This window comes from Haliaeetus albicilla, chromosome 25 (genome assembly GCF_947461875.1).
Source record: "Haliaeetus albicilla chromosome 25, bHalAlb1.1, whole genome shotgun sequence".
NCBI lineage: Eukaryota > Metazoa > Chordata > Aves > Accipitriformes > Accipitridae > Haliaeetus > Haliaeetus albicilla.
This window is the reverse complement of record NC_091507.1, coordinates 473,353-500,912: the sequence shown is the minus strand read 5'-3', so window position 1 is coordinate 500,912 and position 27,560 is coordinate 473,353. Positions and strand designations below refer to the sequence as shown.

The 27,560-nt window shown below is 41.3% G+C and overlaps 1 protein-coding gene across 3 annotated transcripts in view; it reads left to right on the top strand.

The window, feature by feature from the left end:
• The window catches only part of REPS2 (RALBP1 associated Eps domain containing 2), a 102,840-nt gene that overhangs the window by 61,406 nt on the left and 13,874 nt on the right, over positions 1-27,560 (top strand). For all 3 annotated transcript variants that reach the window (XM_069770308.1, XM_069770309.1, XM_069770306.1), the window contains exons 12-14: positions 672-714; positions 3,287-3,423; positions 18,282-18,346. In XM_069770308.1, coding sequence (XP_069626409.1) covers positions 672-714; positions 3,287-3,423; positions 18,282-18,346 — 245 coding nt within the window. The remainder of the gene's footprint in view (positions 1-671; positions 715-3,286; positions 3,424-18,281; positions 18,347-27,560) is intronic.

The following is a 27,560-nucleotide window of genomic DNA, read 5'->3' as shown; positions in this document are numbered from 1 at the left end:
TACCCAGAGAAGATAAGTCAGCACTGTTGTTTTCCTATCACATAAAACCTGCATGTGGCACGATATTTGGCATTTACCCAAATAAAAGAAACCGATTTTTACACTGATAGAAATGTGTTTGATCAACACAGCCTGTAAACTTTCTACCTTCAAATATCTTTCCTTCCCAATGTCAAAGTAGTCTCAACCTGATGTGTTAATTTTTTTTTTTATGTGTGGTAAGAAGATGGAAGTTTGTACTAATTAGTTAAAGTATTTAGGAAGGACATAAACCTTTGTGCTTTGGGAAGCAGGACGACCAATAGATATCTGGACTAGGAGTAAGATGTTTTCTGTGGAAAGTTTATGCTATTCCTTATGTTGTTTTGTCGCAACTACATCCAGGAGTACAGGTCAGAGCTGTCAAACCTATTGCTTTTCCTGCGTTCTGGTAACCAAACTAAAAGGTGAAGCTCTGACTACAAGTGGGCTTTTGAATTCTTAGGACATTCACACTACAAAAACAAAGGGGAAGGAGAAGTGAAAATCAATCCCCATTTCTCATGCGAGATGAGCACACGCTCACATCCACACTTGCAACACTCACATTTTTAACGAACACTGATTCTGCAGCTAAAGGCATTTACTTAAAATATGATGTTTTAGCGGTTCTTTTTTCTTTTCTGTTCCAGCTGCTCAGGAATCTAATGCACTTAAAGCCAGACCACGATCCAGGTACTGCTTTCATTTCTGTTTCAGAAGACCTATGTTCCTCTGGTGTTAGACATAAGGCATAAGAACTAGTGTTGCATTTTTATTTTCTTTTTAATTGGTGTTGTGCTGGAAGTACAGCTCAGATCAAACAGATTTACCAGGAGGGATCTGTAAGCTATAGACCCTACATAAGTACTGCCTTAGGGCCCTGTGATCTCTGGTCATAAGGCGCTGCGACTTTTGCCTGTCTGCCCAGCCCCTCTGCCTTGTCAGGGAGGTGACTGCCTCCAGCCCAGCCCCAGGGGTGTCGTGGTGGGACAGGGGGGACCACCCCATTGTGGGGAACATTCTCAGCAATTTTGTGCTGTTGAAACCTGCACAGTGGTTGCATATGGAGGGAGAGACTCCACGCTCCCACAGAAACAGCAGTAGTAGCTCAGCTTTCAGATATGGGTGAGTGAATCCTTATGTTGGCATGCGTGTATTTGACTATGGCTGGGCGGTGCGTGATGGAAGGACTTAAGGACTTACACTGCTGTGCACTAGAAATGACACTGGCTGAATTTGGATGTTTGAAAGAAGAGGGAAGCCTGTGCCAGAAAACATCATGTATAAATGGATTACGTGTTGGGTTTGGCTGTTCACCATTGTGGTGTATAGCCATATTGTGCATTGCCCTTCAAACTGGGTTTTTTTGGTGCTAGCTAGAGGGCTTCTGATTTTTTTCTTAAGTAATGAGAGCACAATCAGGAGCTCCCTCCTTACAGGCTTGTCAAAGCCTGCTAATAAAAGAGAATTGGCTATAAGCATGATGAATGAAGATCGAAATCCTCTGTTCTTAAGACCTACATCCAGGAAGGCTGAACTGCCTTGTATGCTATTTTTAAGCTGCTAGCCAAAGCTTTTCACTTTTCACACTGTTTTAAATTTTCTTGCTATGTTACTGAATTACAAATATGCAAAAAATGTGTAAAAAGTATTTTATGCAAAAATGCATAAAATAGCAAATACTTAAGTTTGAAAAAAGTCACTTGAATGTGACCGCTGTGTCACATATGACTGTCTCACATCTGACTTTATGTCACTACTTCAATGCAGAAGTTGAGACTAAAGATTCCTGAGCGCATCCTTCAACTTGGACCTTCTGCTGCGCTTGTTCTGTGTAGCCTGGAGGGCTCTGTAACCTCGAGGGTCTCTGTCTTCAGGTGTGCCTGACCACCAGAGGCTATGATTTGAGTCTGTTACAGCTCTGGACCCTGCCTTTCTAGCCTAAGCTGTGCAAATTCTTAGCTGCTGACTCTTAACTATTGTTTAGGTGCCAGGTCCGCCTGCTGCAAGCGACGATTCACTGTCACGGGGCTCTGTGTTGGCACTGCTGGGGCAGGCATATTTTTGCCTGGTAGCTGCTATCTTACTCAATCTTTAAAAAAAAAATTAAAAGTCTCAAAATGTTAGGTTGAACAATTTTAATGCAAGTAAAATATACACTGCATAATATGGAAAGTAAAAGTATAAAACCTTAAGATCCTGATTCAGAACTTTCCCATTTATTTCAAGGGGGTTGGGTTAGGTCTGATATGATAAGCCTATGGAATTCAAAACTCTACCAAGACAGAAAATACAGCATCAGCAGAGGTTTTTGTGTCACATGTAAATTTTGAAGCAATTATGGCTTTCAGTCCTATATTTATTAAAGTTTATATCAGAAACATAGGATGAGCATTGCCAAATGTCTATCCCACTAAAGAGCTGTTTTCTAACAACAACCTGTTTGGCAAAAAATGAGCCATTTCCCATTAGTGGGAGTTATTTCTGCTTTAATTGAATGTGTTTTTGGTCTTGCCTGTCATGCATAATGTGTTACAGTAAGTGTAACATCTCACGTTGTCAGTGCTCATTTTGAACAAAGCTCTCGGTCTTGCAGAAAAACTGGTAACTACAACAGCTGAAAAATATTGGACACTACTCAGCAAAATCAAAATTCTTAGCAAAATGCACCACATTGGGATTAATGTGATGTGGAAGGGTCTGGAAAGCCGTGTATTTGACCAGTTTTGGTCACTTCGGAGCCATGCAGTTTTTCTGGATTTTGTGGAATTTGGCGACTGTTTGCTATGAAAAATTTATTCTAATGGTTAGACTATTATAAATTACAAAATGTGTACTTGCAAGAGGTAGGTTGAAGCTATACCTGTACAAACACTACCCTTGCAGTTGGGAAAGGAAACAGAAACTGTAAGGGGTGGGATGGGAGGTGTGGAATTTTACTCAGGTTTATTCAAAATAGTTGCTACAATTATCCTGCTGACAGTTCAAGTTAGGTAAGAAGGCCTGAAGCTGTGATATAAAAGGCCTTAAAAAATACTAGCCCTGTAAGCATGACTCGTTCCTTTCTCCAGGCACACAGGTCCCTCTGTTGCCAAATAAATCTATCTTGTCCTAAGGGGGAGCATAGTCATTAGGGCAAGGAATTTCCACCATGAATCTGAGTTCTGATCAGTGTATTTTTAGGTACTATTCACTGTAGTTGTTCAAAATTAATTTCTGAAATAAAATATTTTCTGCTCCCTCCCCCCGTCCCGTTTTTCCTTAGGTCTTATTCTAGCACATCAATAGAAGATGCCATGAAAAAGGGAGAAGAACCCCCTACTCCACCTCCAAGGCCACAGAAATCACATTCCAGAGCTTCCTCTTTGGATCTGAACAAAATATTTCAACAAAACACACAAGGTAAAGTTTGCTTTCTTTCCGTCTTTGAGACCATTTAGGTTAGGTGCATACTTGGCAACTTGATCTGTTTGTACAAATGCTTGACAATATGTGCATATGCTTGCCTTTGCTATAGACAGTAATACAGTACAGAACAGAAGAAGTTGCACTTTCTTGCATTACATTGCCACTGCGGGGAAAAATCAATGTTGCTATAATTAAGGTGATTATAACGTTTTCTGGCATGATAATGGGAAGCTTAACATATGGTAGTCTGTCATCACTGACTGTTTATAACTAGTCTGAATGTTTAGACAATTCTCATCAGTAACTTCAATATATTTGATTTTTATTACTATTTATTTTTTGTAGTTCAGAAGCAGAAAGAAAACCCTTAATGTTTAAACTGGGAGAAAGTGAAATTTCTCGCGTGCAAACTTTTGTGATGTTGAAGTCTTCTATAGGCATGGGGGCAATCAGAAACCATTCTTTGAGTCGAAAGAAAGGGTCATTTCTTTTGGCACAGGTACATGTTGAAGGGAGAGAAAGAAAATGTAGAATAGTAACTGGAGTGAACTGAAAGAAAACCGCTCTCCAGCGCGTTAATGTTTGAACGGTCCTTTTGCCTTGCACAGTGAGTGGTGGAAAGAGGAGCTTTTTGTTCAGGGCAGCAGTCACCCAGCATCGCTGTGCTTTAGCAGTGTCCTTGAACCAGACCCGAGCTTTATGTGGTGCACACCAATCATCTGATTCAAGGACTAGGTTAAACATGGTCATGTTTATGCTTCAGAAGAAAACCAAGGTTTGACTGTGTCAAGGAATGTTTTAACTGGGGTCTCTTATGTGGTTGTTAGAGTAGAAAAGAAAGTGTTTCACCTCTTGCTATGTGGGACTTTTTTTTGTGCAAACACCAGACAGAATTCAAGAGTCCTGCTTTCCCCCCCCCCGCCTTAAACAGAGAAGCAATTCCTGATCTTTGGCTGTGGTTCCTGTTCAGGGATCTGTTGCCTCCAATTTTGATTTCATTATACATCAAAATAAAACCGCAAACAGAGCCAAGCGCACATTTTCTAAGGCAGCAAATCCTCTCAGAATCCAGATAAAAAGTATAACTGGAAGGAACTAAACTTAGATTTAAGTTTCTCTTGGAACATAAATGAAAGGAGAATGTAAATTCTCAAAGAAGTCATTCTGTGAATGAAAAGTAACATCTTGCTTTTGAAACGGATCATTTTGAAAGTCACCATTACTTTTGAAGTAACATAATGATTTCTTCTGGGCAACTTAACAAACTGACTTTTACAGTGAGTGCAGGAAAGGATAACTCGTCCTCCAAACTTCTTGGAGGGTTTTCTCACTGGCAATGGGTCAATTAAGTAAGGGTAGGCAATTGATTGCTTGCAAAGAAAGCAAGTGCTCTGGTCACCCTAAAACTGTTCATCATATTTGGTTCAAATTCATGGCTATTTATAGTTGAAACAAAAATTGGCTCTAGGTTGGCAAAACGTGAAGTATAGTGTGCTACCAAATTGCAGAAATGTGGAAGGTCTCCCAGAGGTTCAGCTTCCTCCTGTACCTGCAGGGTGTTGAACTGTCATTTTTTGGTCTCTTGAATGTTCCCTGATGGCAATGCTAACTATTTGTGGCAGTCATCTTCCTTTAATGCAGCTGCTCTATTTTGTGTCAAAAATGTAAATACTCATTGGGAAAGAATAAGGAGGAATTTGTAGCCTTGAAGAATTCAAGGAAGGACTTGTTAAACAATTTGTAGCCCACCCAGAAGAAGGGTTCCATTTCAAATGAATCTGCATCATCAGAAGGAGGGGATTAAATCAACCCATCCCAGCACACCCAAGTACCATGGTGCATTTACCTTGCTCTGCTTTGAAGTAAAATGTCTGCATTGGAAGTCATATTTTCAGTTCTTCATTCTATAAAGAAACACATGCACACCCTCCCTGTCATTAAGCCCCAAACAGTTGTTATTCTGCAACATCCTATTGATAATCCAATTTTATACAGCTGTGTTCTTTTCTTCCACTTCTCTTGTTTTGATCACCTCACTTTTTTTCATCCTTTTTTCATCCTTTTCCCTACTGATCTTGCTTCTTAGTAGAAATTCCAGTCTCATTATTTTCAGAAACCTTTTTCATCTAGAGACAGTTCTTCCTCAGGGATTGGTCATTGTTTCGGTCAAACTTTTTACTGAGGTGCACTTTCTAAAAACACGATTTGTAGGAAGACAGAGGGATTGAGCGCTGTCACCTTAAACCAAAGAGCCTTACCAAAAAGAATGCGTGTTCATGTTTGTGTGAAGTAAATTGCACACAGTTGTATAATAACAAGCTGTATTCTTATTTCTGCTGACAGTATAAAAAAATAAGAAAAATTAAGTTGAATAGTTTTCATCTGCTATCAGATGATACAGATTTACAATATAAATAATGTGGTGGCAATGTACTATCTAGGTTTCTTGGCTATTGGGATAATACAGCCTGGCATAAATATCAAACCTGACGTGTTTCTACCCACAGGTCAGTTGATTACTTTCTGTCCTAATGTACTCTCAACTGAATCTTTGCTTTACATTTTCTCCCTGCTTTCCTTCCTTCCTTCCTTCCTAGGTTTTCAAAAATAGTCTCATTGTCACAGCTGAACCACAAAAATTAGCTAGAATGACCATCCCTTCTAGCACCACCATATTGCTTAGTGTCAGTACAGAAAACCAGACTGTAAAATTGACCATTTTAATAGCTTTCAGGGTATATCCAACATGATTAGAATAATCCCATTTCAGTACACTAGTTTTTGTCCTACTAATTCTTGTTCAGAAATAATCCTGATTTGGGGAGTTTGCTAGATAATCTGCTCCCACACCTGCAAAGAAGTGTTCAGTAGTATTGAGTTTTATTTTCAGTTCCTTGTTGGTTATGTTGATCTATAGGTATCACTTCTTTAATTGTAAAGCCACCAGTGCATTTTTCTAATTGGAGCATTTTTTTGTTTATTTCATTTTTAAAGGACAGGAAAAGAAAAATCTCTTTTCTTCAGGTAAATTCAGCCAAAGACTGTGGCAGATCCTTGTTGCAGGCACTTTTTTGTGGGGGTGTTTTTGTTTGTTTTTCATTTACTGCTGCTATATCATGTTTGCCACCATCTTATGATGCCCCTCTCCTGGCAAGTATACACAGAGAACATTTACCTGCGATGGCTGGGATGTCCAACAATGTACTAGCCACAGAAACTGTGCTTTAAAATTGTTGAACTGGGACATAACTGCACTTGAAGGAGGCACCTTCATTCATACTCCATAGCTGCACTCTTCCGAGATGCTGTTAACTAGTGTTACCCAGGAAAAACATAAAAAACCCAAGGCAACTTAATGAAAGGCCCCACCTTCTGAAGTGTCAGTATGTGAATTTCTGTTAAGAGATGTTAAGAGACAGAAATCTCTTTTTTTTTTTTTAATCATGTAGTCTTTACATTAGCATCTGAGAAAAATTCAGTACTGCTGGATTCTCAATGTATTTCTTTTCGTTGACTATATAATCTCTGGCATTTGGCCTATGTACATATTAAGAAAATATTTGGCTGGGTTTTATGCATTCCTGGAAAGACAACAACACGTTTTAAGTAGAAACAAAAATGTCAGTTTAAATACATACATGACCTGGTTTACATCTTCATTTCTTCTCTAGCCCTCTGTCTAGTCAGGTACAAGCCAAGAGCTCCCAGAGTAAGACCTGGGAGCCTGTGGTCCGCAAAGCTTTCCTGCACTGTTCACAAAGGTCGTCTGCAGATTTAGTTGCTCTCTGGGGCTCCTCATGCTCCCTCCCGTCTGCCCTGTGATCCAGACGAGTGAGCAGGTTGTGAGGGGGCCAAAATTGCCGCAGCTCGGAGCCCGGTGCAGCGTGCCCGGGGGGTCTGCCAGCCAGCTAGGATCCTGCAGCAACGCCTCCAGCCACCTTTTACCCTGAGAGCAGCAGTAAGCTAGCGTCTGCCTTGGGGTAACTCTGGCTCTGGGGCAAGTCTCAGCTTAAGTATTAAAACCCCAAAATACATCCATTGTCTTCTGGCCTTTCGCTCGGTTATGTTTTCTGCCCATGACAGCTACTGAAGAATTTACTTCTGGGCAATTATAGACAGTGACAGCAGTCTGGGTCTTGTTAGATTGATACAGATGCCTCTGAAATACATTTTATTTCCCATTTAGTTTCATTCCTGAATTGCATAACTTCTTTTAATTAACAGTTCTGTTGAACAAAGGATACTTGTTTGGAAAAGAATCTGCTTTGATGAAACAACAAAATTGTCATAAACAGTGTAGTTTCATGTTGATATGGAAGCAGATTGAATATCTCTGTGTAATTCATCAAAACAGCCATATAACTATTTACAAATGAATTTTTCACTGAAGGCTTTCAGCACTCATTTGCTTTTGAAACTCGCCTCCTGCTGCGGCTGTCCCTGCAGTGAAGAACGCGTGGAATGCAGGCACCATTTCTTACGTCGGCTTGTAAGCAAATACTCACTGTAACCTGGATTTGCTCCTTTGGTGGTGCCGGTGTCAGCCAGCAATGTGGGGCTAGTATCTTTTTGGGTTTTTCTCCCTTTTAAAATGTGAGGTGTTAAGTACCACACTTGGTAAGGCGGAAACACAACTAGCATTTTATTGTAAGTGCAGTGTTTTCCGTTACGGATGATGTTTTCCGAACTACAGTCAGATATGAAACCTCTGCTTAGCTCTGCTGGGCTAGTGATGGCTGCCGGATGAGAAAATGTCCCCTCTGCTCTAAATGTAATGTTCACAGAAAAGGAACAAGGGCACAGATTTATTGGTGTGCATCAGTATTACCGTAAGTGATATAAATGTGTCCCCGCATCACTTCTGTATTCCTTCATATACATGTTTCCCGCGCAGTTTATGGTAGTACTTTTATCATAAGACTCAGTCAATACAAACTTCTTTCTTCACCCTTTCATTTTCGTTAGTGCTAGAGGAAGACTGGTGTTCAGCGTCACATTTTATCCTCTTTTTCATACCTTTGAAGAAGACTCTTTGTTACTTCCTTTACTTCATCAAACCTTCATTACTTCATTCAATTAGCACAACCTTTCCTTGAACGTACAGGCTTGGTGGGTTTTATTTGCCAAGTGTAGAGATTTCTGAATAGTAAGTGTGTGTTGAGATGTCTTTAGTTTTTCATACTTTCCCAACCACGGACAAATTTTATGTATTTCTGAATGTTCTCAGTCTATGTATCAAATAAAACAGCTCTGTAATTGTGGAGGAAAGAGGATTTGGAGAATTAAAATGATTGTTGCTCCGTTGTCATACACATTTTGATTCAAACAGTTCCAAATAGCTACCTTAATACTGTTCGCAGGTGTTTTCAGCTACATTGTGTTTTTAGCTTGGAGAGCCAAATGCAGGTGACTTTCCCTTTTGGGCACATGGAACTGGGTACTAAAAAACCTGCCAAACTTAACCTAGATAAGTATGATTACTGCATTATCTTCTGTATTCTTTTATGCTTAATTAATAACTTTATGCCTAATTGGCTCACAACAACCGCATGCAACGCGACAGGCTTGGGGAGGAGTGGCTGGAAAGCTGCCCAACAGAAAAGGACCTGGGGGTGTTGGTCAACAGCCGGCTGAAGATGAGCCAGCAGTGTGCCCAGGTGGCCAAGAAGGCCAACGGCATCCTGGCCGGCATCAGAAATAGTGTGGCCAGCAGGAGCAGGGAGGTGATTGTTCCCCTGTACTCGGCACCGGTGAGGCCGCACCTCAAGTACTGTGTTCAGTTTTGGGCCCCTCACTGCAGGAAAGACGTGGAGGTGTTGGAGCGTGTCCAGAGAAGAGCAACCAAGTTCGTGAGGGGCCTGGAGCACAAGTCTTATGAGGAGCGGCTGAGGGAACTGGGGCTGTTTGGTCTGGAGAAGAGGAGGCTGAGGGGAGACCTTATCGCTCTCTACAACTACTTGAAAGGAGGGTGTAGCGAGGTGTTGGTGGTCTCTTCTGTCAGGTGGCTGGTGTCGTGGTTTCAGCCCAGCCGGTAACAAAGGACCACGCGGCCGCTCGCTCACTCCTCCCGCCCCCCTCCGGTGGGATGGGGGGAAGACGGAGGAGAGGAAAAAAAACCAAACCTGGAACCTCGAGGGCTGAGATAAAGGCAGTTTACTGGAACAACACAAAGAAATTGCAACAACAACAACGGTACTAATGAAAAAGTATACAAAAAGAGTGATGCACAGTGCAACTGCTCACCACCCGGGACCCGACGCTCTGCCACTTCCCCCACCGAAAAGAAGAGCCCACGCCCCGGCCCGCTCCCCCTTTATATACTGAGCATGATGTCACATGGTATGGAATAGCTCCTTGGCCAGTTCAGGTCAGCTGCCCCGGCTATGCCCCCCACCTCCCAGGTTCCTGTAAAAAAAAATAATTAACTCTATCCCAGCTGAACCCAGGACACTGGAGATAGGATGAGAGGAAATGGCCTCAAGTTGTGGCAGGGGTGGTTTAGGTTGGATATTAGGAAAAATTTCTTTACTAAAAGGGTTGTCATGTATTGGAACAGGCTGTCCAGGGAAGTGGTTGAGTCACCATCCCTGGAGGTATTTAAAAGACGTGTAGATGTGGTGTTTAGGGACATGGTTTAGTGGTGGACTTGGCAGTGCTAGGTTAACGGTTGGACTCAATGATCTTAAAGGTCTTTTCTAACCTAAACGATTCTATGATTCTGTGATTCTAATTGTATTTGCTAGGAAATATCTGTATCTATTGAGGTTAGCTGTCTGCAAGTCTTAGTTACTAAAGGCAAGCTTTTAAGGAGTTATGAAGGGGGTTATGTTGTTTGTGTTACCATAAATACAGATTTCTCAACTTTTTTTCAAAGCTGAAGTGACAAGGGGAACCTAGAAGAGTAATGTCTGTTTTAATGCTGAATTTAGATCATAATGAATTTAATTAGGTAATTAATTTTCAGGACCCGCTCCTCTCATTGCTTTTGTATCGGTCTTGATTTAGTAAATACTAGCTACTTTCTTGGGTAGTAGGGCTGGATTTTACTCATGGTGTAGTACTATGCTGTCTTGCATATTATTGTGTTGTGTTTATTAAACAGATCAAAACACTAAATTAGGAAGATGACAATTCTGAAGGACCTTTATTTTAGAATAGTGATAATAGCAAATACCATCAGCGAAATACGCCATTTTGCTGAATATTGTTTGCACAGTATACAAGAGCTCTAATGTTGCCAGCTTCATCGACTTAAGAGTGCAGAGTTAAGTTAATATCTTTGGTTGTAAGGGTTGTAACAACAATTGCAATTTAAATTAAAAACGTCTTTTACACATAAACCATAGAGAACACAAAATTGAGAGCTGCTGTTCATACTCTTCTGCACTGTATCACTGCAATGAAAATACTGTGAAATGCTTTCTTGACATAAATGTTGCAAAAACTTTTTTTTTGAAGCAGAGAATAGATTACTTTTTTTTTCTTGTTTTGGGACTCAGCTCCTGGTCTGTTACTGGAGCTGGTGTTTTCTTCTAGTTCTGTTCCCCTTCAGAATATATGTGATCGCTGAACTGAGCTTATTCTGAATAAAATATGAATGTCTTCGCTCTGATTTGAATGGAAGAGTTTTATGCCTCTCAGCCTTTTAGAATTTTTTATGAAGGATTTATGTGTTTACAATGATGTAACTTATTTCTTTGCCCAACTGGACAAGGGCATAATTAAGGTTGAATAGGCTGGAGAAAATAGTGAGGGCATAAATGGATGAATGGTTATTACATGATAGGAATCTGATGGGGGAACTTATTTCTGTGTTTTTAGATTTTTAAATTTTTATATCTCTCTAGGGTCCAAGTCCAGAGAGTACTTGTGTGCAAACTGGGGTAAATCTTACCAGCCTTGCAAGTGTAACTGTTTCATGACAATTTGTGTAAATGGAACTTCTTTTAAATTGCTTTTTCCCATTTTTCTAATCTTGGCTCTTGTCTTTCTGGGATTGAGGAATGGTTTACAGTCTGTTTTCATTCTTTTGCAGGTTGTCAAAAATGAAATTTCTAATCCAAAACCTCTTTCCTACTTAATATTGTTAGGGTTGAAATGTTCTCGGCTGGCCCTACCAGCCCCGCTGACCTATTTTCTTGATCCCATGTGGGTTACTCTGTTCCATGAAAAAAATGTTTACCCATAGTGGAACAGCTTTACAGGTTAAACAAGAGAGAATCTCCTATTTCTCGTGGAACAGGGGGGCAAGTTGCCCCCCTTGTGGGGGAGACCCTGGAGATGCAGATGTCCTCGAGAAGTGTCTGCAGCGCAGGTGGGACTGGAGGGGTAGTGGGTGGTAGCCCACTGCTCTTCCTGGCTCCCATGCCCCTGCTCCGAGTTGATCCGTGTTGGAAATGGTCACAGGCGGCAAGTGCCGGAGCCTCCAGCACTCCCACTGGGATCTCCAGATGCGAGAAGCTCTGGCAACCTGGATCTGTGGGAGGTAGGTGGAGGGACTGTGCCTCCCCATGGGTGGAGAATGAAGCTAAATGTGACAAGAGAGGGAACAAAATCATGAACGGTTTCCTCAAAGCGGGGAGGGAGGAGGGAGAAACAGGCCCCACATAGAAACACACAGAAAGGGAAGGGGTAGAGAAGACAGTAACTAGAAGATGAAATGTTTAGGGAAGATGAGGGACGGGAAGTTAAAAATACAGATGTTGTGGATATATGACACAAAACAGAAAATAAGTGGTTTAAAACAAAAAAAATCTGTTCTACAGATTTTACTTAAAACATGCTGAATTTCATGGATAGGGCATTTAAAAAAGACATCATAAAAACCGCCTCTTATGGTGTCTTGCTTGTTTATTTGAAAGTGACCCATCAAATCTGTAAGCACACCAGTGTCCTAAATGAAGTTCACACCTGCAAGTTCATAGTGCAGAAGCATTAATTGCTTAAGGTCTGGCTATATATCTTCCTAATTACTTGGAAAGCACTTGCATAATTTTCCATGCATTTGAGGTACAAGTGATGTTCTGTATGATTAGCACATGAAGCACACCTGTGACAAGAGTGTGTCTGTGACATCAGGTGTGTGTATCACTCACTGTGATGCATGAAGCTTTCCTGCTGAGTAGGTTCCCAAAACTAATTGTGAGAAGAGAAGTTATTCTGGTGCTGGCGATGCTTTCTACAATCTTTCTACAAACCCGATAAGAAAATTAGTATCAGGAGTCTAACATCTTTTTTTGCATTGCTATTACCTTCTGAGGAGACATTAGTAAGAATTATTGAAACAGATCCCTGGATAAATAGATATTTCACAACCACCTTACTAGAATCCTTCATTAAATTTACATTCCTGGCTACAGCATTAAATTTTTTTTTTCTCGTTGGAACTTTTTGCAGACATAGTATTGAGAATTAATAAATCAGATCTCTTGAGAAACAGTTATTTCACAATCACCTTACTAACGCCTTTGTCAGGAAAGTAAATAAATGAAGGAGTGCAGAGAACGTTATCAGTAATATGGGATATCCAAGTACAAATTTCAGTGAACAAGAGGGGAAGTTTTGTAAGACAGAGGTAAACAGAAACCAGCTTAGACACAGAACTTTTCTGTGGTTTGCCTTTGGCAACAGAAGCAGGAAAAGTATCTCAAAAAACTCTCCAAAATAGCACCAGAGTGAAAGGGTGAAAATGCCAGCTTCCCAAACTACCTAAGGAATCGAAGGCTAAGGCTTCCTTCCCAAACTACCTAAGGAACTGAAGCCTAAGGCTACCCAAACTACTTAAGGAACCGAAGGCTAAGGCTTCCCAAACTACCTAAGGCTTTGGTTCCTTAGGTAGTTTGGGGAACTGAAGAATAATTCATTCTGTTGGTTTATCTTTTTTTAACTGTTTTCAGTATTGCTGGTTCTTTGCTTCTTGTTAAAATGAATTGGTTGGTCTTTTGTTAAACTTAATCTGGGAGCTAAGCACTCTGAAGCAGCATAAACTGATGTAAAACTGCCATGCAACCAGCTCTGCCTTGATCCAACAGTGCTGTAGCATCCACTTGAAAAATGCCAAACACATCAGCCAGACTCTACCGAGGAACCCTATCAGAGTTTTCTCCCAGTTTAAGTCCCTGGATGCTCCCTACCCAATTGTGGAAGGCATAGTGGGGGGAGCGGGGCAGAACAGAAGCAAGAACCTGGATTTAGGCCATCTGGATCCAGGTCAGCCTGGATTTAGGCTGGGTTTGCTTAGGGGTGCACCCTTTGTGTGAGTTTAGAAACACAGGCCTCTTTCTCCCTTTGGGAATGGTGACCGAAATAAGAGGAGCCACCAAACTCTGGGTGCCCTGTTGTACCTGGGGTGAAAGGTGTGTAGGGTTTTGGCGTGAGGTGACATCAGCCTCCTTTGGTAGGCAGTATATCTAGTTTCACTTTGGCTAGAAAGGTGCAAAATGGCCCTTGACCCATGAAAACCACTGTTCTTTCAGGACATTGCTTATGTACGGATTTAATTCAGATGAGGAAAAGGAGTACATTTTTTTTCACCCAAATCATTAACTGGGGTGATACCCAGGGTAAGGTGATAGACATAAAACCAAGAAGGAAGACAGCTGCAATAAGTGAAATAAATACCTGACATGGAAATGTTTCAGGAAGAGTAGTTTTATATGCTGCTGTTCCAGTATTAATTTTAAGAAATAGCATGCATCCAGAAGCTCAGTGTTTTATGGCAGTTTTCTTCAATACTAAGAAACAAGAGGACAAGTGACTATCATTGGGTGAGAGAGGTGCAGCATGTTGCTCTTACAGGTTGCTCTAAAGGATCCCAAGGGCCCAAATTTTTTCCACGCTAATTTTGGAACCCTCCCCTGCTGCTGCGTCTGGTGAGCTAAAGACCTACTTCTCATAGGTTTGACTGGACTATGATAATTTTGTTTTTCCTTGGTCTCTTCTTCCCAGATCAAATAAGTCAAGTAAAGGAGCTATTTGGTTGGTCACCATGATTGATATTTTTCACTACTGTGGGTAATGAAAGTGCTGAGGGTTTGTGTTGTCTGCTAGGGAGGCTGGAGACAGAGCGGCATGGCCAGATAGGATGGCATGGCCTGTTCTCAGAGTGTACAGTTACAGCCTGGTGTTTGTTTTAAAATATTAATCTAGCTTCAGATTGGAAAACCTGTTTTTTTAATCTAGTGTGGTGTCCTGTTAGTGCTATCCAACCTTTGTGTTTGCCAAAATAGGGCAGAAAAATGATCCTGGAAGCTTTCCATGCAGATAATCCACCTTAAAGTGTAAACATGCGAAGTAAAGAGCTATGATTTTGAAAACTGAAAGCCCAATCGCTCTCTTTGTTGGAGTAACTAGTGTGACAGTCTGACAAATTATAGTCTGACAGAAGATTCATATGGATAAGTTCACTTGTACTTGGGCAAGGTTAGCTAGGTTGAATAAATGTTGATTGTTGTTTGAACTCCCCTGCTGTCGTTTCACCTTAATTCTGACAAAGGAAATGCACGAACCTGAGTCACTCCAATGTTGGGACGTGACAACTAGTGCATGAAAATGATATCATTTACAGGAATACCTGGGATATGGATACTGGATATACTTAAATCTATTTTACTGGTACCTCTATGGCCTTTCCACAGTGCTATCTATGAGATTTGCTTTACACAGCTTACCCTGGTTTGCACACCAGCAAGCGGCTCAGCAACAAGGTGAGCTGTGGGACGCCCATCCCGTTCCCTCCAGCTCGATCTGCTTTTGCACAGGATGTGAAGATGTGTTTTCAAAGAGCAGTGGCATTCAGCTTATCCACTCTGAGGTGTGCACCCAGAACTACAACATTTGTCTGTTGGCTGCTCAGTCCCAGGTTACTTGCTTTAATTTTGGAAACAGACCTCCCCTTGTATTTGTGTTCACTTCCAGACCTAACGTAGTGATGCCACCTCTAGTAGCAAGAACCGATCTGTGCAGGGCAATCTCCCAGGAAGAAAGGTATTCTGGAATAGCCTAATAGTACAAGTCACGTGCTGATACACATAAAAACCTGTAAGTATCAGTTAGTACTGTCCTCTGGTAGGGTAGTGACACTAGAGAAGGCTGAAGCATGCAGCATCTGACATTAAATCTTTGTTCATTGTCCTGTGAGGGAAAAAAGAGTGAGGGTTTTTTGTAAGTTGTTATGAGTCCTCAAAAGTCAACTAACTTTTGTCTAGCAATTGTGCTCACATAAGCATGATTTCCTTCTAACAACAGGCCAAAGATGTTCTGCAACAGCAGGAATTTTATGAATATTTCATGAGTAGCTTAAGTTAGAATTTGCAGGATTAAAAAGAGGAAACTGGGTCAAATGCACATGGTGTAAGCATCTAACTTCTTTAATGCTAAATTTATATATGTTATATTTTGAAAGCTGAAGAAGCAGTTTTTTGGGGGTGGGATTTTTTGGTGTTTTGTTTGTTTTTTTTTTTTAATTTGACCATCTTACAGAAAAATTATTTTTCCCTTTGGAATTTTGTAAGCCAAACCCCAGGAGACTTGTGGAGTTTCACAGTGCGTGCAACATCTTCAGGAGATGCTTTTCCAGCAAGCCCAGTGCCTTTCTGCGTAAAGACTACACTGCTGCTTTCCTAGGTATATGGCTGGGTTTGAAGAATCGGGGAGTGAGGACAGGAAGTGCTGTATGTAGAGCTGAAGTTGAGGCGAGTTCTCAATGGATGCAGCTCTCGTAGCAAAGCTTTGAGGGCCTGCCGGAGCATAAACCAGCAAATACAAAAACAATGGGCCCTGGAGGGGGCTACGTATATTCGGAAGGGCCAAGGGAGCTGCTGGGGCTGGTGCCTGCCCGCAGCACCACGGACCCTGACCCCATGTGCCCCTTCCCAGGGACTCCCGTGCTCGTGGCATCAGTGCACTCCATAGCTTTGTGTTTGGGCTGCTGGGGGCTCGTTAGGAAGTGTGTGTGATTCACGCTCCCCCGTGACATTAGAGCTGTTTGGAGAGCAGAGATGATACCCTTGCAGTGACAACCGGTGGTGGTGGTGGGAGGGTAAGGTGCACACAGGTGTTTTCCATGGAGTGTTGCAGCACAGCTCCCACCAGGTTTCCTGAAGATATACATATCATGTTGAGCATACATACTTGTCTGCTATTACAGCGTGCAGCTGGTGGACCCACAGAGTCCTGGTGTTTGAGTTAGATGGTGTTTCAAATATTGTTGCTAGCCATAATTGCCAAAGCTACCGCCAGTGCTCAGATAAATGAAGTAACAACCTGAAGTTCAGACTAAAGGAAAGGAAGGTTTCTTACTCCACTGTTCCTTTCTAAAGCTTAGTTGCGCAGAAGAGATGGAGAACATAGTGACAACATCATGCTGGTATTGCAGCAGTCTTATAAACAGAACTAATGAAATGCAAGAGAAAGGATCCTTATGACCATGTTTTTTCAAATCTCTCTTACACCTGTAGCTGTGTTAGTGGCTCCCTTGCTTAACCTAAGTTGGGTTTTAATTGTTCTACCTCTCTCTCTGGCATTGTGTGCAGTGATATTAGGCTTCATTTTGATTCAAGAGATGATGATGATGATACAGAAGATGTAAAAAACCCCGATGTATCATAAGCCTCTTTGGAGCTGTATGTAGTCAACATGATTGTTCTCAATGTTTTCACCCACACATTCTTACTCTCATGTCACTGTTGTCTTTAATGGTTAATATCCTTTGTCTTCATATTTTCAACCATGTAGACATTTTTAGACTTGGTGTATAAAATATGTAAATGGCTAAGCTATAACAAGGCTCGTAATGGTCTTTGTGGCTTTTTAAAGTATGCATGGAAATAAAAAGTGTATAAATGTAGTTGCTTGCTTAGCATTATTGTGGTAAAAGACATTTCTAAGTTTAATATTGTTGGGGTTTTTTTGCTATACAAATAACCACCAGTGCAGGATGGACTGTCTGGTATCTTTGTCAGTGCAAGTGCTGAGCACTCAGTGCAACAGGATCTTGGGGAGGGTATCCCACCCAAGGACTCTCACCAGTCCTGGTTGGTGTCTGTGCTAGTCTAGTCCTCCTTTCTGCAGCAGCCTTTGGAAGCCATAATTTGTCCTGTAGTTTTGTCTCATGATGGGTTTTAGGTATTTTAAGGAAACTGAGAAATACAGTAGCTGGACCTACCGGATTGTTACTCTCCCTTTGTGCTGGCTCAAACTAAAAGCTGACATTGCATTATGTTAAAGGGACCTGAACTAACCATTAAGATTTGTCTTCCTCCTCTTGCTTCTCCTCTTCCCTCCAAAATACCTCCAATGAGTAATAACATGCAAATACAAAACATAAAGCCAAAGAAATGGATTTATTTTTGGTCCGTTTAGGCTTTTGTCCTATTAATTCCATGGCAGATGTTTTCTTTTTTAAGGCTGCACTCCCTCACAATAGTGTGTTTTATCTGGAGTGAATGCTAATGTCTACATTGGATGCTAAAGCATCACTTTTTTTAAAAGGCAATAATGTTAATGACAAAGAGCAAAATCCCAAGGACCAGTAGACCCTGTTTCTGGCGTTCTTTAACTAGAATTGGATTGCTTTAGCTACAGCTTTTGTGGCTGACTGGCTTCCATCTCTGTTTTTTATCATAACGTTGTGGGTTTTTACAGCAATTAAATCACAACTCAATCACTACTCATGAAGTTATTTCAAACAAGGTTTTGCTTATTAAAGATCAAGTTTGGTTTCTGTCATTAAAATGTTGAATACTGCTTCTTCACTAGAAATAAGCATGGAAATTAATTCTGGTTTTATTTGGAATTACATTAATGTGGTTTTGTTTGGTTTGTTTTTTTTATCTTCTTTTCTCACTGTTCAGCTGTGAGGTCTGGCTGGCTGCCCCCACCACCGCCTGCACTGCCCCCTCGACCTTCTGTATCTCAGGTATGGACAAAGGTCTAGCCCTTTGCTGTGTATTATTTGCTTATTTATGTTACTGCTGCAGTGGTTAGCACAAGTTGGCTTGGACATGGCAGTTGTTCTTGCTTCCAAGTTAATGCAAAGCTGCAGTTTGCTCTGCAGTTCCATACATGTCCTTCTTCATTGGTCTGTCTAGTCCATGTGTTGCAGTGTCAAATTACAGACTAATTAAATCTCTTTGTAGTGGAGCTGACATGCAGCCACTAGACAAAACTGTAAATTAAAGGCTGGTAAGGTGAGTCTACTAAGAAGAGTTTCATGCCTGAAAGGCATGGGCTTGATACCTGCTATTTGCTTCTCAAGCTTCAAATGCTCAGAGGGCATCTGCTAAGGGAGCCACAGCATGTAAGAGTGTATTTCACCCATAGGTTTAAAAAACAGTGCTGAAAGGAAGCAAATGCCATGTCAGTTATGTTATTAAGTTTCAAACCATTAGTGGTGTGCTTTTGTTTTGCTTTTAGGATGAGTTTTTGTTTGTTTGCTTTTAGAGCATCACATGACCACAGCACAATGCAAATTGACTAAATCATGCGTATCTGCACTTCATGTTTTAGGAGATGATGGAAGATCAGCGTCTTGTTCTTTTTATGTTGTTGGCTCTGTTAAGTCTTAGGCAGCAGTAAGCTTCATATTAACTCTTTTAGGTGAAGTGTGTAATAGAAAACAAGTCCACAGGAGATCTAACAGCCCACTGCATATAACAGCTTGGTGAGACACCTTTCTTGGGCCAGAAACAGTCCTCACTTGAGTTTTGGACCTACTCTTAAGAGTCTGCTATCGAACACCTCCTGCTGCACAGTGCTTATGATAGAAATGATAAAAGGCTTGTTGCTCTCTTCCTCGCCCAGCCCTTTTTAGCATCTGAGTGCAGGTAGTTTCTACCTTGAGGACTGTAGAGCATTCTGGTTTGAGCTCGCATGCTTCCCCCAAGTCAGTATGGCATTAGCCATACTGCTAACACCGCATGCTCCTTAGCGCACCCATCGCATTCCTGCTTTGTCTAACACTCCTGGAGAGCAGTGTTTCCCTCTGGCTTCCCTCTGTCCCACAGCTCCCTGCCTCCCTGCCCTGTGCCTGGAGCAGCTGCTGCTGCAGTCCATGCTGGCCCTCCTGCCACTGCTCAGGCTTGCAAGCCTTCTAGGTGCCATCTGGAAAAGCAGTAAATACAACAAATCCTGTTCTTAGGGGAAAAAAGCATTGTTTTCAAGCAAGGTTCTGCTAATTGTTCATTTTCATGTCCTATGATAGATTGCATTTCCATAGTAGGGCAGTGAGGAGAGGTGTTAATTTATTTATGCATGTCTAGCAGCTTCCTTACCACATCACAACTACTGAACCAACTGCTCATCTTACACTGGGATATGCAGAATATAGGACCTTTCTAAAATGATAAGAAGATTCTCATGTGAAATTCTTGATCCAATCCTCTCTTATACAAAAGTCTGGTTTCTGAAAGGAGAAAAAAAATGTGGCTTCTGTGTCTACTCATTAATGAATATATAGCAGATGCTTTGCTTACATGCATCACTTACATTTACTTAATTTATTTCTGATGATTTTTAAAGATAATTAATCAAATATATCATCAAAATATTCTTGTTAGGTCATCTAGCAAAAATGTACATAAAACCGGTTCTTGAAAACATAATAAACTTCACGTTTGTCACATTGTTTATTTTATCTCTAAGCGTGCCTTTCTGTGATAAAGGTAACAGACAGTAGGGAAGTATGTGTGAGGCAGTCATAATTCAGCTGAGCTGACCCTTACGAATAGCATGTAAGCAATAGTAAGCATATGGATTACATTAGTCCAGTGGGGCCCTTGATTTAAAGAGCATGAAGAAGTTGGAGGGAGGGATCTGCTTTCAAATCTGAGGCAAGATCAAGAACTGAAGAAAAGCCATGATGCTGAAATGACACATTCAGCTTTTTCCTGCTTCAAGATTTACCAAACTCTCCTTAAATTTCTGTTTTAACTTATTTTTCAACAATGTTATTGAAAACCCTTTTTTATTGCCTAAACATTTTGCTGTATGCCTGCAGTTAAGCACTGTGAATGACAAATGTAGCTTGGAAATGAAGCAAACCCCACATATTCCAGGTGGCTGTGCACCATATAAGTATGCTCGTAGTGTGATTATTCTGGCTCAGCTTTGGAAATCAGTTGATGGAGGAGGAGAGGGAAATCATTTCTTCTGAGGACTACAGTTTTCTATGGATGGCTGAGAAGCAGCCTGAACCAGTTGGCTCTTTAGAGGGAGATTAAAGGGCTCATGGGATGTAAAGGCCAAAGTGCATAAAAGAGAGGTACCAAGGGGTAGGTATTACATTTCAGTGGAGCTGAAGTCCTTCTGTGAGCTTAATCAATAGCAATATAGAAATGGCATCTTGACTTTGGTCCTGGGTTGCTGATGTTTTTAGTAGAATTTGCTTCAACCTTTAGGAAAACATTATTTTTCCTGTCAGAACCTCCAAGGTAATCAAGCTCAGTAAGTTACTGGAACACTGGTTATTCAGAGTGTGCCAAACATCTCTAGTCATACCACAAACTTATTAAATTATATCCATGTCCAACTCTGCCTCCATAGTGCAGTCAGCTGAATAATGAGGGAGCAGGACTGTATCACTGGGTGGGTAAGCATAGGGCAAGGTCCAACTTAAGGCCACAGTAGTACAAGCTCTGACTCCAGAGCTCAGTGGATGCACAGGCTTACTGTGGGAGGTTCGAGTCTTGGGATCCTGCGAGGACTTGGCTGGTTCGTGGGGAAATAGCAGCGGGGCTGGCTGCTCTGCTCTGGATTGCTGCTGCTAGCCCATGCCATTCCACACCTCTGGTGGTGGGTAGACAGACATCTTTACAGGTGCAGCTGCATCTCTTCTTTCCTCTACAATGGGTTTTAGAGTTGGTGGATTAACCTGTGTTTCTTTCTTCTTGATGGCCTCTAAAAGGCTATGGTGGCTTTATTTCCTCAGGATTTTTTTCCACCACCAAAGTCAGCATTGTGTTGACTTCATATCAGTCCATGAACTGTACCCAAGTTTTCCTCAGAGCTTTCACCAGACATTTCTTTGATGCAGTGGTGCTTCCATCTGAGGTCTCTGTGGTGACTGTAAATGAATTTAATAAGTAAAGATGGACAAAAGACAAGTTTACATAATGTGGATACACCATTATCTCCAATTTATGATCTTTTAACCCAAATTCCAGCCTGTATCTCTGCACTGCAAGCCATTTTGAATTGATGTTTCCAGTAAGACATTGTGGAATGCAGTATGAAATGCTTTATTAGAACCCTCAATTCATGTTGCTTTCGTATTAAAAAAAGAAAGTAATTCAAGTTTTGCCTAAATTCTATAAAGGGCACTTGGAAAGATTATGTATGGAAACAGGCTTATACAAAGACTAGAGTTTTGTTTTGGATAATAGGTTATTTTGAAGTGTTTTCCTTTTACTACTGTGTATATATCTGTGTGTAACTTCACTGACACCTTCTGTAATCCCTAGTAGCACATCTCACACTTAGCAAGTCTGCAGTAGCTGCTTGGATTTAAGGATAATTTTTTCTGTATCAGTTTCCCTATTTCTTTCGACCATAAATATTTAACATGCTGCAAGCTCTTATACAGACTTAAGACACTGGCAGTTCCTTACCTCTCCTGCTCACTTCCCGTGACATGCTGTAGTTATGGCTTTTCCACTTTTTTTTTTTAACTTGTTTGTTTGTTTTTAAGTTTTTAGGGTTTTTGGTGTCATCCCCATCATCATCAGCCCCACCCCGAGTGATGGCATATAGAACAGATAAGCTGTAGCTTGTTGAAATACCTGCTGTGTTTTTAACTGGGCTTGTAGAGGACTGGATACAGTGGCTCGGGTAATTTTTCCTGATCTTGTGTTCCTAACTTAACGGTAAACTTAAGTCATCAAGGAGAAATGGCATAAAGGTGGCCCCAAAATTTTTGTGCAGACCCAGGGCTGTACACAGCAAATTTATGTAACTTGGAGCCTGTAAGAATCACAACAGGAAGGCAATAGCTATGTAGCTGATTTGCAGTGGCACAGATTTCAGATAGGAAATAACTTTGGGTGCTCATGAATAACACTCCACTGGAACCAAACATGTGTATGCACATCTCATATAAGCCTCTGTTGTTATTTTTTTTAATAGAAAACAAAATAATACTTTATTACTGTTGGCTTTTAAGCCTACAGAAGTCATTTACCACAGCTGCTTACTGTGGGAGATTTAGTAACATATTTATATTAATAGGAATTACGGATGAACACTGAAGAGCAAATATAACTTTGGGATTTTATCCAACATCAGCTCACTATCTGCAACGTTGCCCAATTAGATCAATTTTCCTTTATTTAAATTACTCTATTTCAGTACCTTCCTGTCCAGTAATGAAGGCATATCTTCAATCCTGCCAGTGCTGTATAAGGGGATTTGAAAACAGTGGGACTGGAAGAAAACCCTGTATATCTTGGCTGAAAAAACTGATGTTCCTAGTCTCTTTTCCCAGAGTCTAAATTTTAAGCCTGTTGGTTTTGTAAATTCACACTAGTTTGTGCTGGACTTTTATTTCTGGAGACCTTGGGACCTGGTTTTCCCACTGGTTCCATGCTGGCAGTTTTGACAGGCACTGATAAAATTACGAGCGAAGGCGAAGTGTCCAAGTGAAGCGGAGTAGGTAGGCAGCTGGTAACATTATCAAATTGAAGTATCCCAAGCACAGTGCAGCTCTGAAGATTAAAATCTCACCGTGTTATGCGAGTTCAGAATTAGGCTTTCAGTTTAGTGGCCATCATTACCATTGGATGTTACAGATTTGGCAAAATCATGGAAACAAAGTGCTGCAAGGGATGATGGGTGGGTCGCCCTGCCCAGTCACAGGCACCTGGTGGTGTTGGAAAGCGAAGGTATTATTCTTTTTCACGTATCAGATGTTCTGCTCTCCAAATGTTACTTGATACTTCGTAATTCCTTGAAGCTTTCTGGCCATTCATCATCCAGAATTGCAAGTGAAAGCTGGGACCCAGTTCAAGTTGTCTCTACTAGTGTGCCTCCAAGTTCTGCTGAATCCATGGAGAGCCACGAGCATGGGGTACGCTCGGGCTGGGTCTGTAACTGTCGATGACGTGTGCCCACGCTGATCGGTGGTGCCGAGGCCAGGAGGTGGGAAGGGCTCCCGTCTGTCCTGCTGAGACCTCTCGGCCTCCTGAGCAGGATGGCCACGTGCAGGGTCAGTGCCAGGAGCTCGTCTGGGGGTCCCCCCACTGCCAGCCTCTTTGGGTAAAGCCGAGATACAGAGGCTGACGTAGGGTCTGCTTATCTCTGTTACGAGGTTGGTTGGAGAAAATATTCAGCCAACTGAGGCGCTGCCTTACTCTGTAAAATGCCATGAGGAATGTCAAGTGCTGGCAGGACACCTGGAGTTTTTTACAGGAAGGAACTTTTTTGTTATAGAAATAAAAATTACCAAAAAGAAAAAGTGAAGCTTTTGCTTTTGGCAGCTTGGTATTTGTATACATGATGGTATTCTCCCAGACAACCATTTTGTATTAAACCAAAGGAATACTTTTAAAGCTTGCATTTACAACCACTGTGCAAGAAGAAGTTAGGGGGTTTTTTATCATCTCCGCAGTTTTGGCTGCAGAATAACGTATGTTGTATAATCAGAGCAATAGGTACTGAAGAAACCTGTAACTGTAATAAAACTGAAAGTCTTCTATAACATGTAAGATTTTGCCATCTGCTGCTTTAATATAATACAAGTGGATTATCTTCCTCTCAGGAAAATTATATATTAAATCTAAAACAGCCAGACAAAATAAATTACAGTTTAAGAAGTGGTGAAAAGTAGCACAGTTAAAATTGAATTTGGGGGGTAGTTGATGGATGCCATAAAATCCTTTCTAAAGAGGTTTCTGGGAGAGTGGAAGAAGGGCGAGTATCTTAATTAAAATGTGTTGTAATAATTTTTTAATTTGTCTTCACATTTCTCGTAAAAACAACAAAAAAAGCTAAGAATCCAATGCCTATATCTCTAGTGGAATGTACATACGCCTTTCTAGCTTACGTTAATCTGGTTTTGTGGAAGTGGAGTACTAAAACAGATTGTTAATGCCTCCATCTGTGTCCTATTCTTTCCTTGGGAATGGGCTGAACATTACAGCAATTTGTTTGTATTTACTGCCTTTTTCCTCAGCCTTATCACCAGCCCTCAGATAGCTCAGGGAAAGAAAAAGCTTATCAAAACTTCAGGGCTGCACAGCACTGAGAAAGCAGGCAGCACAGTAAGACCCTGGCAGCTTGTTGCATTTGCATCCCTATGGGTTTTCTTTCTGTTTTACCATTTTCAGTTTCGGTAACAAGCAATAAAAAGAATTGATGATTCAGTGTGGGATTCACAAGACTCACAGAAACTGGAACTGAGACATCTTGACTTCTTAGAAATTGGCATTAAGCACAAAAATATAATGTTTAGAAAGGAGCAAAATACCTCTTAAAATGAACTTAACGTAGAGATGATAGAAGATTGCAATGGGCACATACTGAGCGTTAAGCATATTTAGTACCCTACTTTTACTTTCAGATAAGTTGTTCTCAATACTTTTTTGCTAAGCTAAGCAGTGGCACTGTATAGGTAATGATTATGGGCTATTCCAGTGAATGCATAAAGATAATTTCATTTCTGTGAGTAGTGCCATTGAATGCAATGGGACTATTTCCATGTATAAAGTTAGCCTGGAGCGTAAGTGTGGGCGAGATTGAATTGTGGGAAAGATTGAATATATACTTCACCTCTTGCAAAAAGGCTCTCAGGTAACAGAAATATGAAAGCTCCGCGTAGACCTTCTGTTCTGGAAGATCAGTTATGGATTGTCTTGAAAAGTGGGTGTGAAATCTACGTATAATACAGCATTGCAAAGCAAAAGAACTGGAAATGTAAGCAAAGAACCAGTTGTTAAGGTAATGCGTTCTCTTACAGTTATGAAAATCTTTCATCTGAGGCTTTCGAAGCACTTGGTGCTTAAGTGAGCGTTACATATTCTTTTAGAAAGGTACTGCTAAGTATTGTCACATGGAGCAGTGAGGAGATTATGAATGGCTGGTCAAGGAACATGCAGTGAAATAATGAGCATTTGTGATTCCTAATGCTCTCCTTTACGATGAGGAATTATCTTTCCTAATGCTCAATATCGGCCTTAGGCCACAGGTTGGTCTCTGGCTGCGGCCGTTGTACAGAAACTGTTAGCCAGTTCTATCTTCTTCCAGGAAGAATGAGGAGGGTACGGCTATTCCTAGAAAATACAAGACTCTGCTGGGCAAAAAGGAGATGCTGTGTGTTAATAACTGGACTTTGGTCTTTGCAAAGAGAAGCTCTTCAGGAGATTTGGAATAGGACACTGTCTTGCTCTTTTCTGTGGTCACTTACTCTTCTTCCCCAAATCAACATACTCTTAGGCCTGGTTTGCAAACTCTTTTGCAGTGCTGGTAGTGCACATGAGCAGGGTATTCTTTGCCCATCTACTGTAACCCTGGATGTGGACCCAGCCATACCAGCCTGCACAGCAGCACTGCCTATGTCAGCAGCTTACTCTATTCTGTGGGTGTGAGACACTTCCATTGAAACACTTTTGCACTACTATAATGGAATTTTCCTTTGGAAGACCCTAGTGCCTAATGTATAATCTTTCAAGTTTATAAACCAGTGGTGAAGAATTTTAAACCCTAATATAATGGTAAGAAGTTTCCAAGATCTGGGAAAATTTTAAGGCATTTATTGCTGTGATGGAGGGAGGCAGTTTATTGCTGTGTTTCCGAATGAGAAATGAGTTGCCCAAAGGCTACACTAAGCATGGTATAAAAACAATGAAGAACTAAATGGAAGCCACGTCACCTGCTCGTGATGGATCACCTTTTCCTTACACTCCACTATAGGAGCTTGGACTGGAGTATCCTGGAGCCAGTCTCACTGTGCCCACGATTGGAAGGCTACAGGGACTGGCTTTCACCCCACATCCAAATCAGTGAAGGGAAGGAAATCTGTGAAGAATCCCTCTGGTAAAAGAAAAAGCAGAAGTTATTTTTCTTTTAAAATCTGTGTGGGGCCCATGTGGAGGGACATCAGCTGGCAAATGTATTTGTAAAGCCTCTCAGGCCCTGCCTGGAGCACTTTGTTGGGTTAGCTGGATCTTTGCATTGATGTGCGTTGCAGTTAACAAAAGATTTTTGCCTGTGTTAAATGCTGTCTGTCCCTGAACAAAATCCCCTGCAACAGCATACTGATTTATTTTATGCTGGGGCACTTGTGTCAGAGGCACATCACTCTGAGGAATGGAGATCTTTTGTAGGGGAGAACTTTTAGCTTGTACGGCAGATCATTAATGTGTAGACCTGGCTTCTGCATGAGAGGGAAAGGAGACTCTCCAAAGAGCTGAAGTTTACCATATCCAGCCCCGCTGTCTGCCCACCCTGTGGGGCAGGCTCAGTCTGCAGGCTCTGAATCATGCAGGCAGCTATTTTTTTGGGACTCTTCTTTAAGCAAAGCGTTCAGAAATGGCCTGTCCCACATGCCACTAGGTGGCACTTTATGGACATGGCAGTCACTTAGTTTTATTCATTATGCATGAGCTGCATCCCAGAACTAGTTCTTTTTTTTTTTTTTTTTTTTTTAAGTGTACCTATTTATTTATTTTTACCCCCCTGCCTGCCCCGCTGGCTGCTGAGCTTTGCCATCCTCACCTCCTGGCAGCAGGGAGGAGCGGCCAGCACAGTGGCCCAGCCTCAGTCAGCAGGTACCACAGCTGTTAGGCTGACAGCCATGTCACAGCACGCAGCTAGCAAAAACGTGTCTTGCATCAGTAGGAACTGTGATGTCAAACTGTTGGAAATTTTGAAATCTTACCTTTTTTGGGTTCAGCACTCCAATTTATATTTGCTTCCACCAGAACACAAAGTTTACCTTTTTTCCCCCTTTTCAGTTCCCTTCAGTTTAAAACAGTATTCTCCTGCAATGAGACTGTTAAAAAAAAAAGGGGGGGGGGGGGAAGTCTGCAAAAGGTTGGGGTGGGTTTTTTTCCCCCCTCCAGGTCCTTTATCTTACTGTGATTTCAATTTTCCTGTTTATTTGCAATTGACATTGTAGAGTACCAGTCTATTTAGTGACTTCT